The sequence below is a fragment of the Molossus molossus genome, unplaced genomic scaffold (assembly GCF_014108415.1).
Source record: "Molossus molossus isolate mMolMol1 unplaced genomic scaffold, mMolMol1.p scaffold_m16_p_14, whole genome shotgun sequence".
Classification (NCBI taxonomy): Eukaryota; Metazoa; Chordata; class Mammalia; order Chiroptera; family Molossidae; genus Molossus; species Molossus molossus.
This window is the reverse complement of record NW_023425349.1, coordinates 69,791,188-69,806,903: the sequence shown is the minus strand read 5'-3', so window position 1 is coordinate 69,806,903 and position 15,716 is coordinate 69,791,188. Positions and strand designations below refer to the sequence as shown.

Here is a 15,716-nt window from a genome sequence, read left to right as displayed (position 1 = left end):
GGCTCTCGGGAAGAAATGCAGCCTGTCGACATCTTGATTTTATTCTGGTGAGTCTGGACTGGGCTTCTGACCTACAGAACTGTAAGATAAGCCCACGGGTGTGGTTCAGTGGTTGAGTGTCAACCATGTACCAACAGGTCACCGGTTTGATTCCCAGTCAGGGCACATGCCCAGGTTGTGGGCCTGATCACCAGTGGGGGGCGTGCAGGAGGCAGCCAATTGATGTTCTCTCTCATCTATGATTCTATCGCTCTCTCCTTTTCCTTTCTTCTCTCTCTAAAAATCAATAAAGAAAAAAATTTAGAAAAAAAAATTGTAAGGTAATATATTTTGTTGTTTTAACAATCTAAATTTTTGGTAATTTGTTATGGCAGCAATAAAAAACAAATACACAGGCCATATGCCCTGTCTACCTAACCAAAGTTATCACTATAACAAAGAAGATATATATGTGACTAATAATATGAAAAGATGTTGGACTTTATTAGTCATAAAGGAAATATAAATTAAAATCACAATGAACTATCACTTCACATCCATGAGGATGGCCAGAATTAAAAAAAAAAAAAAAAAATTGATGCCTTGGCCAGTATGACTAAGTGGTTAAGACAGCTCAAGAAATGAAGGGTCACGGGTTTGAATCCTGGTAAATGTCACGTACCTGGGTTGTAGGTTCAATCCCCAGTCAGGGCATGTGTGGAAGGCAACCAATTGATGTGTCTCTCTCACGTCAATGTTTCTCTCTCTCTCCCTCCCCTCCTTCCTGCCACTCCCTCCCCCCAAATCAATAGAAGAAATATCCTTGGTTGAGGGTTAACAACAACAAAAAAAAAAAAAAAAAGAAAGAAAAAGAAAAATAGTAACAAATGGTGGGAATGCAGAGAAACTGGAACCCTCGTACATTGCTGATAGAAATGTAAAGGAGTGCAGCTACTTTAGAACATAATTGGAAGTTTTAAAAAAAGTTAAACATAAATGTGTCACAAGGCTCAGCAATTTCACTTTTAGGTATATACAGGGGTGGGCAAAAGTAGGTTTACAGTGGTGAGTATGTGAAAGTTTATTCTTGTATTATTTAGTAAATATTGTATTCTTTTCCAAATGTAAACCTACTTTTGCTCACCCTGTATACCCATGAGAAATGAAAACATTATGTCCACACAAAACTTTGCACATGAATGTTCATTGCAGCATTATTCCTAACAGCCAAAAAGTAGAAACAACCTACATGCTCATCAACTGATGAATGATGACTTGATGTGGTATATTCACACAACGGACCACTATTCCACCATGCTACTAAACAGATGAACCTTGTAAACATTATACTAAGTGAAAGAAACGGGTAGCAAAGGACAATGTATTGCATGATGAATGGGCAGATCCGTGGAGATGCAGTATATTGATGGTTGCCTAGGGCTGGTGGAAGTCGGGGTGGGGTGGGGAGTGACAGCTAAGAGTGTGGAGTTTACTTTTGGGATAATAAAAACACTCTAAAATTAAGCACGTGATGGACGCACACCTCAGAATGTACTATAAAAGCCACTGAATTGTATACTTCAGATGGCTGAATGATCATAGTATGTGAACTATACTCAATAAAGATTTTTAAAAAAAAATAAACCATCACTTTAGATTTGAGTGTGGGTTATACAACTTAAAAATTTGCTAAAAAATAATTACTGAATTGCACACTTACAGTGGGTGAATTTTATGGTATCTAAATTATACCTCGATTAAGCAGAAAAGTAGCTTTAACCCGATTTAACCTTTTCTTGATGATTCAGGGACAACATTGTGACTACTAATTAATTATCTTGCCCCCAAATTGAGAAGAAATCCGATTCTTTGCCCTTGTAATTTTGTTCAGTTGGTGTGCCTTCAGTATATGTATTTTGCAGGGTCCTTAGTACCTAAGGGGGTGGGTAGGGCTTAGACATCCCCAGGCTGCATGGCTTCCCTCTTCTCCATCCATTTCATAAAGATATTTGTTGCCAATGGCACAAGTCAGTTGACTCAGGTCATCTCTTCTAATTAAACTGATGATTCCTCAGGAGATGAGGCAGCAAGTGGTGCTATCACAGCTTCTTTTGCATGTTCCACTGCAGAGGTCTGAACAAGGGACCCCACACCCACAGCAGCTGTGTGATGCTGCAGCCTCTCCTAGAAACAGTTAACCAAGGATAAGGCATGTCCTCCATTCCCCCCTCATTCCTGTGGGAAGTGCTCTTTCAGAACTTGAGATGAACTAGCTTGGACCATTTGTACTTCCTGTAGTCTACTGGGAAACAGAGTAAGTTGGATCCTCTTGCTCTACTTTTATTCATCTAATCTAAGTTCTGTAATAGCTAAGAGTCTTCAGTGGGCCTGCTACACATGTGTATGTATTGAGAAAAACTTAAGGGGCTCGGTTACTCAGTATTCTATCAGATAACGAGGTCCCCTGATGGCAGCTTGAATCACTCAAGGGCCATTCATTACCCTGTTATTCAGAGTACCATTAGGAACATAGCCAGACTGGCTTGCCTCTCCCTCTGGTCCAGTGCGCCAGAGTCAACCTGCCCTCGCCAGTCCTTGCCACTGGTGACAAGGCCCTCTCTGAGTCAAACTCTCTGTGAAGCAAAATCTCCCTCTGGTTAACAGAAATGCTGGATGAAAATCTAAAAAAGGCCAATTTGAAATGACTTACATTATGAATAGCTTACAAACCTACTCGTCTTTTATTGCAGCTCCTAAATCACGGTGGGGAAGGGAAAGAAAAAGGATTTCAAAAACAACTGCCTTTTATTTTTATTTTCCCAGAGAGGTTTCTGTGATCTCTTTATTAGACACAATATGTGTCAGCTATTCAACTCATAAAAAAGCAGAAAAACATGCCAGGAAAGGAGAAATATTTTCTGTTTCTCCCTTCCTGTGAAAACTTTGAATGAGCTCATCGATGTTCTCTCCTTTCAATGAAAGATATGCTCATCCCTCAGCCCTCATCTTCTTCTCATTTTCCATTGCTGATGTCAGGCAGGCCTTACAGTATCTCTTTTGTGATCTTATAAAATCAATGACAACCAAAAACATTTCCCTTCTGGCTATGACTTCATCAACGGTCCACACCTGGACAGGCCTCATCTGCATTGGTAAATAGAGCTCAACTCCACTGATCCAGACTGAAGCAATTGGCCAGGAACTACTGCTCTCTTTCAAAGTGCTGCCCAGACCAGTCGGATTCGAAAGGTTTCTGAACAACGTGGCCGAGTGCTGAATCGGACTAGTTGAGATGGTTCTCCGATCTTTGTGCCTATCTTGGTACCAGAAACTCTCCTTTACTCAGTCCTGTTTTCGCCCTGGACACAAAGTAATCAATACTCCAAAATGTTAGGTAGGTGACATTTTTGTGATATTCTTATATTCCCTGCTCCACTCTACTGTATGTTACTCTCATCCGTATTCTGAGAAGTGAAACAGGCATTTCATTAAGTCAGTTTAGGATGGAAAGAAATTTTTTTGCCACCGGACATGTATGACTGTGTTTTGTGTACCGGGAGGCAGAGAGGAAAACACTGGCCATCTCCATGCTGAGAGACACTTGCCAAGTTCTCTCTAAGCTTGGAGACTTAAAAGATAAAATCAGTACGTAAGGGATGAGTTTGGAGAGAAGCAAAAGGCACAAAAGACAATATTTTACAGGCCCAAAGAAGGCAGAGAAAGGAAGGTTTGGCTGTATTGGTATGGCTGAAACAAAATGGTGTTTACATGTTTAAATACAAACTGTGGAGAAAGTAGCAATGGACCTACAATGCATCTGAGTGGCAGAAGTGGCAACTCAATTCAGAGGATGAGGCCGCTCCACAGGAGAGGTCTAGTTGTGGACCAGGGAGAGTTCATAAGGCCTTCCTTCCCGAGGTCCATGTGAAATATGCCTTGTCGCTAGACACCTCCCGTGCTCTGAATTCAGGCATGCCAACCACTTTTCAGATGGCCAGTTCAATCTTTCCAGTTGACACTGAGACATAAAGACGCTGAGACACAGAGAGGTGGTCTGCTAAGGGTCCTGAGCATTCTGGTCTCTGAAAAAGAATCTTCCCTACTTGGCTTTTGTTTTGTGCATTATTCTCACAATCATAATAGCTGATAAATACTGAGAGTTTGCTATATGCCCAGCACAATTATAAGCATTTTACATGATGAATGCATTTAATCTCTACAAGAACCCTCCAAGTCAAGCACTATTATTATCACCATTTTACAAAGAAAGAAACTGACTCAGAGAATATAAAGAAGTTGCTCAGGGTTATATAGCTAGAAAGTGACAGTGCCAGGATTCAAATCTAGACCATGAGGCTCCAGAGCCCACAGGCTTAATTGCTATGCTCTGCTGCTCTTGTGAATTATTGTGAACAAATTTTCCTGCATCTGGTCAACTCAGGTGCATTGGCAAGACCCAAGTCCACACATTCCTTACAAATCATGGGAACACCTGAGCACCCTGAGCCTCAAAACATTTTTCCCCCTATTGGCCTACATTCCCACTGAACTGAAGGGAAAAAGCTCGCAATGTCATTAACTGTACAGACGCACTGCGATTTACCATGCTTGCGGGTGAGTGGAATCAGCTCCTAAGTTCATACTTGAAACATTCCAGGGTGAAGACTTACAGTGAAAAATACATGGAAGCAAAGTTGGGCTAATGTTTTACACATTGTAGAATTGCTTTCAGGATGTGTTTCATTTAGAAAAGCTAGAGAAAAACCAGAAAACATTTATTGAGTGTGAACTATGTGCCTGGCATTGGGCTAAGTGCTTTTTCACACGTGCAATCTTATTTAACGTCACAACAATCCTATAAAATATTATTAATTTCATTTTTATGGATGAGAACAAAGACTCAATGAGGTTTTACACTTTGTTCGAGATCACACAGCTAATAAGCAGTATGATTGGTAATCAAACTTAGAAAGACACACTGCCCCCACACCCTCTTGTGATTTAGGTAGTATGTTATATAGTGCGATGAAAGATCTTGATGTGGACACTGGAAGGGAACTGTAACCTCTTGATTCTAGGTAGCCATGAATGCATCAGTTGCCTTTGGTAGTCTGTACACATTATGAGACACAAAACTCAGGTCTTATTTATTGCTATATGTCAACAATACGTGGCCAAGGGTATGCTCAGAACAGTAGCTGGCGAGCCCCTTAATACTGTGAGTGTAGACTTTGACACAGGGCTGGTTGGTAATCCCCGGTAAAGACACAAGTACAATCTTAATGCAATGTATACATTTGAGCCTCAGTTTTAGAGGGGCTGTTTGGCATATTTGCCAGCAGACCTGAACAAACCCTACCACTGGAGCACAGGATGCAGCTCCCTAGGCCCTGGGGATGGTGTCTGTGATCTGCCTCACCAGACAGCCCCTTCCCTCCTGCCCTGTGCCTCTCTGGCTGCTGTCTCCCTTCCCTAGCTTTGAAGCTTTTGGCAGCCTCCAACAGCTCCTCTTCATAGAGCCGAAGACAAGCCTGATGTTTCAATTGCCTTGCTTAATTCCAGACGGGTTTCCATTAATCGTATTAAATTCAGGTGAACAAAAGGCATTTAGTTTGTGACAGAGCTGAATAGTATCTGGATAAATATAAACAAGAGAGTTAATCCTCTAAGAGGCACTATTTACCCTCAATTGGAAGGATGTCGGCAGTGCCTTTGCTAAGGGAGGTCGGAGGGTGGAAGGCAGAAATTTAACAAGACCGGTGCTGAGCATCTGGACTCTGTATTACAGAGGGGAATCAAGCTTGTGACTGGAATACATTAGGAGAAAAGCAAATGTTCTATTCACACACACACACACACACACACTAGGCATTAATAATATCAGTCTTTAATCCACGCCAATGCTCCTTAGCTTGCCTTATTCATTGTTGACTTTCATCTTCTCTGTAAAGCCTCCTGCTAAAGGGCCCTTCTCAGATCAGCTTTAGGTCATGGGGGCAGAAATACTGTTGCTAAGCAGATATGCAAGGGAGTAGCATGTGTGACTGGAAAACAATGTGACAACATAATCCCAGCATGGACCGATGAGGTCAGTGTGGGGTGATGTTGGCTTTTCTAGCATCTACTGAATCATCTGATGGGAGCAACAACTGAAAGAATAAATACAAACACATGCAACATACCGCCACAAAGGCTGCATGGCCCAGATCTGAGAAAAAGGATCCTATTTTGGTAGGATCAGTGGGGAAATGGAGAGAACAATGAGCTGGGAGTTAGGAGACCTCGGTTTGCTTATTCTCTGCACTACCAGGTGAGCAGCTGTGTGACCTCAGGTTGCCTGGCCCCTGAGAAATGAGGACACTGGTCCAACTGGTATGGATCTAAGGTCTTCTTTAGTTTCTAAGGCAAGGATTTGTCCTATGTAAGAGAGGGTATATAAAAGTGCACTACTACAAGACCATACCTTGGGAGACATTGTAATCTGGATTTCAATTTTCTTAAATACCATGCATAGAATGTTTTGGCTAACATCAATGGGTAAAGGCAAAGTGTTGGCAGGTGCATTACAGCAAGAAGTTGAAATAAAACAGAATCAGAACACTCCTGGCTTCAAATCATGGCCACAGAATTCCAATTTCCCATGTGTCTTAAAGTCTTCTTTGCAACGGGTAGAGCAAGGAGAAACAACAGGATCCCAAAAGAGCATTCAATAATCTTAGGTCATCGAATATGATTCCCAACATGCTACTTACTTGTACATACCTCCTTTTCTCATGTTCTGTCTGTCTGAAATATTTCCCCAATCTCTGCTTATCAAAATTCTATTCATCCCAACTCTAAGACCTTCTGGATAGAATAAAACATCCTTGCACACTCTTTGGTTATCACTTAGAGCACTTATTTCATTTTACCTCATAGTACGCATCACCTGCATTTAATTTTAATTACAGATTATAAACTTCCTGAGGGCGGGGTATGGATCTCATTTATCTCTGTGTCCCTGGGTCCTGCTTGGCACATTGTAAACATGCACCCAACAATGTTTTCTGAATTGAACTGAACAGGGATTTCCATGTTACCTGCTAACGTGACGGCAATGGAGACAGAGTCATATCCCAAGGCATTTGTGGCGTTACACGTGTAGAAACCCACATCTGCTTCCACTGGTGCCAGGATCTGTAAGGAATCATCTGGCTGTAGAAGAATTCTGGAACAACAGGAAAAAAATGTAGGTGAGGTCATTTGAGTCCTTTTTGGCAATTAATAATGGTAAAGCACTAAGGAACCCCAGGGACATTCCAATCCTGCTTTAACAGGGACAAACCAGCCACAGTGATACTCAGGAACCTAGGTTCTCTCTGGTAGCAACAGCAAATAAGGTTTTTTGATTGCTTATGCTGCTTGTTGATTACTTGGTCTAAATGCTACCAGGTGGAGTAGACAGTATTATGCGTACTGAGTACATAGAAAACACCTCAGGAGTCAGGGGGGAGGTAGAATGAACGGTGCAGATGAATCTGGAGAAAGCTTATTAAGGAAAAGGCAATGTTATAAAGGAGGAAAGGGGCTTGGTTGGATGGGGGAAGTAGGAAGAGTTTCCAGATATGAAGAAATGCATCTGTTAAGGCTTGGAGGAGGGAGAGAGGAAGCCAGAAATCAAACATCAATGAGAGGGTCTTGATGCGTACATTTGAAGGCAATTGTATGTGTAATTAAATCTCAATTCCAGGTAGTCATATGTACAGCTACTGTCTCATTAGTCTGCAAACATTATCGGCACAAAACTCAGATCTTTTTTACTGTTTTTGTTCCCACAATACTTGGCAGGGGGCCCTCTGTAGAGAAGGTGCCCAGTAGAATGAAGGCAACGCCTGCCCTTCAGGGTCATGTAGAGACTATTCCAGAAGAATCACTGGTTCAGACACTTTGCTTTACTTGCAAATAATTACAAGAATCAAACTGTAGGTGCCTACACCATGAGCTTCAAAATCCACTCCAACCTCAGTCTACAATTTTTTCTTCTCTCGACTTAGGCCACTTACAAGAACTACCTGCTATATCATGACAGTTAAGCAGATTAATGACTAAGGATGACTTGGGGCTAATATCTTGGAGCCTTAGTGAGGCTGATGATAACTGGAATGTGTTTGTGAATGTGAGAATCCAGAAGGCAGTGGGAGAGGACAGGGTAGGAAGCTCAGAGATCCAGTGCTTGGACCTGGCAGGGCCGTAGGTTGATAAATCATTCAACAGCACAGAAATGGTTTCAAGTTGGCATTTGGACACTCAGAGTCAGTCACTTCTATCATTGTGATTATTTCCAACTCCCTAGTTTCAAAAGGACCAAAGAACTGCTCATATAAATATCATGTTAATATCCACCCTTAGAAGTCAAGCAGGTAATGGGTTGGTTTTCAGAAAAGGGAAAAAAAACATACACACAGCTCATAAAAATCTTAGAACTCACAAGACTTGGTGATAAAATTAAGACAGGGAGTCAACTCTCCTGCCTTAGCAACACATTCTCTTTGCTATACAATTCTTTTCTTTCTTCACTACTTCTCCAGACTCTGTGGCATTTGCAGTTAGTGCAGCCTCTAGTCAGCTCTTAATTATTCTGAGGTGGGTGAGGAGTCTGGCAATGAATCAGGCCCCCTCCACACTGCTTTTGGCTCTGGGCCTATTTTATTGCTTATTCTTACCTTCTGTCAGAGGAAAAGCAGAAAAAAGAACAAGCAAGGCTTATATCAATCTTCAATCTAGTTATGTATGGGCAGCTCATAATAATAAAAAAAAAAAAAAAATGGGGAAGGAAATAGAAAACCTTAGCCAAAGGGAAATTTCTGGATGGTTTGTGTTTGATTCAGTGCCATTCCAGACCATCACTGCTATTACAGGGACAGTCAAGCTTTTGTGGCATTGAACCAGAGTTGAAATTTTGTGCAGGATAACAGAGCAGCTATGAGAGATTGTGATAGAACTCATCCACTCATTCAGTCACTCACCCATCAGATATTAGATGTGTTCTCTCCAAGTTAAACAGTTCCATGTTCATTTGTCAGTTTACTTCAAAGAAACTAATAAGGGAAAGGTTTACTTATCTTTGGTAAGCCCTACAATATTTAAGAAATAATGTCACTGTTTTCTAAAGGTATCTTAACAGATATAATAGAGTATCATTGTCAAATCTATTTAGATTTGTGTTTGTGAATGTGAGAATCCAGAATGTGAGAATTAGATGTTCAGGCTGTTTTAAATTTGAAAAATTACAAAGTGACTTTATGATTTAAAACTTTGTGATGCTCCAGGAACATGTGTGCCAAGGACAGCAGGGTTATTAGTCAAATTTCAGTAGAACTAACTACTCAGGATGACTGAGCTCGGATGATCATTATTCAGTTTTACTACCCTCAAAAGGCATGGATTAAAATTTGCTAAATTCCCAAGGCCCCTGGGATAGTTGCCTCCATAAAACCGGCACTCTCTCTTCTCTATAGATAAGAGTTTTTGGATTGAACATTCACAGTAGGAGGCTAGAAGACAGTTCTACTGGACTTTATTTTGGTCCTGCTATGATTTAAATAACCACTATTGGCAAACCCCTTCACCTTCTTGCATTTTAGTTTATCAACTTCTAAAACCCAGTTGAAGTATGTTTTCCTATCCAGCAGAGGGAACTGTTAAAATGACTTTGATAAGGTGCCTCCAGACCATCTTTTGGTATTTTCATGACCCCTCCATGGATAATGTTGGACAATCTGAATGGAGGATTAAATGTGAGGAAGGAGCTGGGATGGAGAAGATTGTGAGAAGGAAGCAAGAAGAGCACATGATATTGGCTAATTTCCTCCTACACAACCTATTAGATCTTCATATCCAGATCACATTTTCCCCACAGAACTACTGCCCTTGCCCGATCTTTTTTTTTTTTTTTTTTTTTTTTTAATCCTCATTCGAGGACATTTTTCCATTTTTTGTACAGACAGAGTGGGAGGGAGGGAGAGGAAGAGAGAGAGAGGGAAACATCGATGTGAAAGGGACACATCGAGTGGCTGCCACCCGCACGACCAACCAGGGCCGGGGACAAACTGCAACCGAGGTACGTGCCCTTAGCGGGAACCGAACCCGGGTCTCTCCAGACCGCAGGCCGACGCTCTAACCGCTGAGCCAAACTGGCCAGGGCCCCTTGCCCGATCTTAAGCAGAGGATGTACACCTCGCTCACCCACTGGGTCTGAACCAACTACTTATTTTTTAGGTGGGGGTTTGCTTTTGTAGCTACGTGAGTTCCTCCAGGCACCGGTGCTACTGAGTGAGCCTCAGTGTTTTCCCCCTGTCTAAAGCTGGGGAAGAGCGTTCAGAAAGTTGCTGAAGAGAAGAGAGCAGACCCCGCACACCGGGCTCGAAGCTGTAAGGGTCTGAAGTAGGATGGGAAGAGCACAAATGGAAAGGAATCTGGATCTTGAGACCTGGCATTCATATGTTCTTTTATTTCATAAACTGTCTATACAAAGATAAAAAAGCTCAAGTATTTGCCTTCATAAAAACAGTTTTAAAAATCGTGTCTTAAGGCAAAATCTACATGGGACTAAATCTAAATTGGTCATGTAAAGTGTATACTTATAAATTATTTATATTCATAAAACTGAACTCTTTAGCTCAAGGGTCCATAGTTATTTGATGGCAAAGTCAGGATTTGAAATAGGGTTTCTTGGGTCAGCACTATTTTTCCAATATATCATGTCTTTAATATGCCCATAAAATTGGTAGATGGGGTTTGGAGGCTACCACTTGTGGGCATGCTAGTTCTGAAGAAGAATCCACGCGAGGCTCTCTAGGAAACATGAGGAGGCGAAGGAAGGGGCTTGCAGTGAGGTTTGCTGTAGGCTGTCTATCTAGCCTGGCATCTACAGAGAGAGGTTCCTGGAAAAACAACAACACATTTCCTTTATACTTCAGGCATCTACTCTTATTAATTTAACTTAATTTGTTAGTAGCTGATTTCTGCCAGCTTGTATTTAGGTTTCAAGTTTGACGGGACCATTTCTGAATGTACAGGCGCAGAAACACAGTGCTGCTTTGCAAGCAAAGCCAGAAAGATTTCTCTGGGGTCATTTTGGAATTCAAGGACTCAGAGGACAAGGGCACATGGAATGGCACCTACATAGCAAATGGTGCTGTGGTCATATTAGGCATATTAATACTCACTGCTTTCCTCCAATACCCACATCACACGTTCCTTTTGGTTTACTGAGCTAAATCTTAATGCTTTATTTCTTTGGTCATATTTTTAGCTTGAAAATGAAGGAGCAGTTTTGCCTTTCTGGTGGCCTTTACTTGTAAGCTTCTAAGCACGTATTCTTAAGCACTCTACCAATTACATAAGGAGCAGCTGAGAGAATACAAAGACTTGTTTTGTGACACAAGTAAAGTCCTCTTCATCCATGTGAATAGGATACGGACAGAGTGCTTGCGGGTTAGTCCAAGTACAAGCTCCTTGAGGTGAAGTTGTCTCCTCTGCATTTGCAATGTACAACGAGAAAGTACTCTTATTTGAAAAGAAGGCAGCTCTGAGTGGCCAAAGGAACGTTTCTAGCAATTCTGTGAGTGGGGTGGCATCGGGATACATTCTGAATCCTTGGCTCAACTGTGAATGTCACGGTCTTGTGCAGGCCCACCTCTCAAAGTAACCTCCACGGCCCACCGCCGGAGCTGCCTTGCACAGGAAGCCTTCCCGACTTCACCAAGGAGCTGGAGCCGCATGGTAGTCTTGGGTAAGCCTTTCAACTTCCTGAGCCTCTAAGTCCCTTCTGCAAATTTAGGGTAATACTGACCTCAGAGAGCTCTTATGAGGATCAAGTAAAGGCGTATACAGACTCATTCTTACTGTTTTCTAAGTAAGAAGGCTTAAATGTCAGATGCATCTAAAAAATTAGTGTGTGTGTGTGCATATGTAGACATATATATGTATATATATTGAGTGGTACAGGTGGTGGTAACTTATGTTACCATCCTGGAATTTCTCCTTGAAATTTCCAGTTGTCAGAGGAAATTTTCAAGCTCTGGACACAGAAATACCCATCTGCTACCTGGGCCATAATTTTGTATGATCACAGGCCTCTCAACCTAACAAGCAAGCATTCTTAAACCCACTGTAGGTCTCAACACAGGACCGGAAGCTGGAAATCATAGGTATACCCTTCCTCTCTGTAACAATATCTTCCTCATCTGTTCACACTTCCTGGCCCCACTTTCCAGCACAAACTTATCTCTTTAGTCAAGATGACCTCTTTGACTCCCCTTGTGATGAACTTGGGGCCGAATTCATGCTCCTTCTCCTCCTGTCTATCCTTCCCAATTCTCCCGTCCCTTAAAGATGGGTTCAGATTCTACTTCCTGTGTTACCACAGCCCATAAGACTCTCTCCCTCTCCTGGTCTGGCCGGGTTGTACTACAAAGCCTTTTCCATTCCACAATGTCTCATTTCTCCCAGTTAGACTGTGAAGGAAACACTTCAGGGACTGGAACCCTCTTCAGTATTCCGCAAAACGCTGGCATGCTGAATAAACGCCTCGGGAACACTTGCTTAGTTACCTTCCGTCAGTGGGGCTGGAAACAGCCCCAAGGACCATACGGCACAGGGCTGAGCGCGGACCGGAGCCCCGGGCGAGTTCCAGCCCAGCAGGGCCACTTCCTAGCTGTGTAACCTTGGGCATGTAATTTCCTCAAGTTCTCAGCGGCACATTTTCCTCATCTACAGAAGGTGGGGAATGACAGCGCCTCTCCGGGGTTGTTGGAGTACCTACACGACTTCAGGAACTTGAAGCACACAAACGGCGCCGCACCGGTGGCAGAAACTGCCAAGTGCAGGCTGCGGGTATCCTGTTGCTGCGGGCTCACCGTCGGCGCTGTCCTTCCCTCTTCATGTCTGAGCCTGTGTGTTCTGCATGTCGCGAGAAACTGTTCTGACATCGGCAAATAACTGAGATGTAGGTGTTTCAAGGGAAAAAGAGTCTATCGAGGATATGGGCAGGGAGCCAGGGGTCTGCTGCGTGAGGAAGCGGGAGCCGCGGTGCCCTGGGTGGTCGCACTGGGCATGGAAAGGGCAGAGGACTGCGGCCCCAGGGCATGCTGACGGGCTGGCAACAGCCTCCATTCTGTTCTTGAGTCAGGAATCTGAATAAGGGCAGCTACTTAATTCCACAACTGTTTAACACTACTAACCTAATAGGGAAACCTTAGAACACTTAAAAAAAAAAAAAAAAAAAAAAAAAGCCAGAATCTTGCAATTGCAAAAATGTATATGGATAAGAGTGGAAAAAAGTAGGCTTAGAATCAAACAAGGAAAGTTAAGGGAGGCTGTGCAAAGAATATCAGCTCCACACTCCTGGGGGCACTGTTGAGGACTTTTCCTTACAGTGAAATGCAGATAGATACGTCTACGTTACGTCTACGTCTACGTCTACGTCTTCCTCTACGTCTACATCCACAACCACATCCACATCTCTTATATTTTCTGCTTAGGGATTCTTTAATTAAGGATAATAAAATTAAATCTACCACAAAGGGAGAGTAGGAAGCAATATTTGTTAGACGAGTGTATAAACTGTATATAATTTTATTCTCATTATCATGTTACTAGATTGACATTATGCTCCCATTTTAGAAAAGAAGCCAAAGCTCAGAGTAGTAACTTGCTCAGCTAGTGCACATGGTGGAATCAGGAATGGGGACTGACCTTTGACATTTTAAAAAACTGACTACATCCAGGCATCCACTGGGGCCTAATAGGAAGGCATGTGGTTTGGCCTTACTTTTGGTGGGGGGCAATTTGTGCCAAGGTTTGCAGTTACTCAGGGAAATGGACAATCACTACCAAGAATATTCTGGATTTTAAATAACTGGAAGGCATGTGGTTTGGCTTTACTTTTGGTGGGGGGCAATTTGTGCCAAGGTTTGTAGTTACTTAGGGAAATGGACAATCACTAACAAGAATATACTAGATTTTAAATAGCTTGAGGTTGAAGGGGGGGGAAATGCTGTGAGAACTCTATGAGCGGGAATTTTTTTCCTGAAACCAAAAATTATAGTAGCCCAGAGACTTGCAAGGGAGAGTTTTCTTCTGTACAGATATTTTGGGGGACCGATTTGAGGTTCATGAAGAGTTTCATATCACCATTTGGCTAGGGCAACTTGTTAAAACTTGTTTTTAATGTAATTGCCAACTAAACGCTATTTAATGTTAGAAGCTTCATGACTGCTCCAGGTGGAAGTACAGCAACTATTTTTGGAATGGGAAAGGCCACCTGACCACACATTCTTAACCCTGTCCTGATACTCCTGGCCGAACAGCTCAGCTTCCTTCTCTTCAGAAATTCATGAAGTCTTGGATTTTCTAAGAGAGGGAGTTTTATCTGCTTACTGGGTAGTTCATTTCAAACTACAAACCTCTGCGTAAAATGATTCTGCCTAGATTTCCTGTTTACTGGGGCAGGGATCCTCAAACTCCAGTGAGCTGTCAGCTGCGTTTGTAAAGTTTTATTGGAATACCGCCACACCAGTTTCAGTATTTTCTCTCTTTTTTTAAAAAAATAGTATATTTTAAAATCGATTTCTAGAGCGGGAGGAAGGAGACACACACACACACACACACACACACACACACACACACATTGATCGACCTTCCTGTGCACGGGACGAAGCTCCAAGCAGCTGAACCACCTGGCCAGGGCCAGTTTTAGAATTCTCTATGGCTCCTTTTATGCTTCAGTGGCAGAGCTAAATTGTTGAGACAGAGCTAAGATGGCCTAAAAAGCCTAAAATGTTTATTTTCTGGCCCTTTACAAGAAAAATTTGCTGTCCCTGACCTAGAACACGGAGGAATTTTTCACTTGTGGTTTGTTTCAGTGCTTTCCTCATTTATGACAAAAATGTTAATTATTTTTTCGGAACTCTGCCATTTGCTAGGACCGTTTTTCTGAGAAGAATACGTGAACTGCTTGAGGAATCTTGGGAGACTTCCTCGGCTTTCAGAGACTAGACAGTGCCTCACGTGAGTGGCCCGACTGTCACCTACTGTCTCATGCCCTCTGATGCTCTCTGCTGCCTGATTAACACTGCTCACTTCTGTGACCTTCGCGTTCACCCTCCCTCACTGCCTCCCTCCTTTTTGGCTGAGACGTAATGTATTTACGGGGATAGTTTTTTTTTTTTTTTTTTTTTTCTGATTTGCTATTCTTACACTTTTCAGCTGGGAAAAACATTTGTCATCCCCATTTCCTTTAGTTCTGTAAAGGAAACAAGCCAAACCAAATTGAAACTGGTTTCTTCTTCCTTCCCTATCTGCCCTGCCTCCAGTATTTATATTATCTGCAAACTTGGAAACTGCATTTCATGTGCTTATAACTTATACATCTAGCATTATTCACAACTGCGGTGCTGAAATTGACCCTGGAGGCAGTTCCCATCCGATGCTCTCTTCCAGTCTGAGAAGTTTCCATCTGTGGATACTTTGTGTTGCCCAAGCCTTTCAAACACTCCTTAATTCATCTCCTATTCAACACCACTTTGGAACGTTGTCCAAAGCTTTCTGGAAAGTATAAGCATTTAAAGCATACAGATTTCTTACCTATCAGATCAGAAATGATAGCAAAAAATTGTCAGTAGAATATAAGCATCCTCTCCTATCGCCCGGATTTAGGCTGATAATTCACCACCACACTGTGTTTTCCTAGATAC

General features: G+C 42.3%; 1 protein-coding gene across 1 annotated transcript in view; it reads right to left on the bottom strand.

The window, feature by feature from the left end:
- Positions 1–15,716, bottom strand: part of ADAMTSL1 (ADAMTS like 1) — a 696,807-nt gene that overhangs the window by 86,351 nt on the left and 594,740 nt on the right. The window contains exon 21 of the mRNA XM_036260364.1: positions 7,059–7,186. Within this exon, the coding sequence (XP_036116257.1) occupies positions 7,059–7,186 (128 nt within the window). The remainder of the gene's footprint in view (positions 1–7,058; positions 7,187–15,716) is intronic.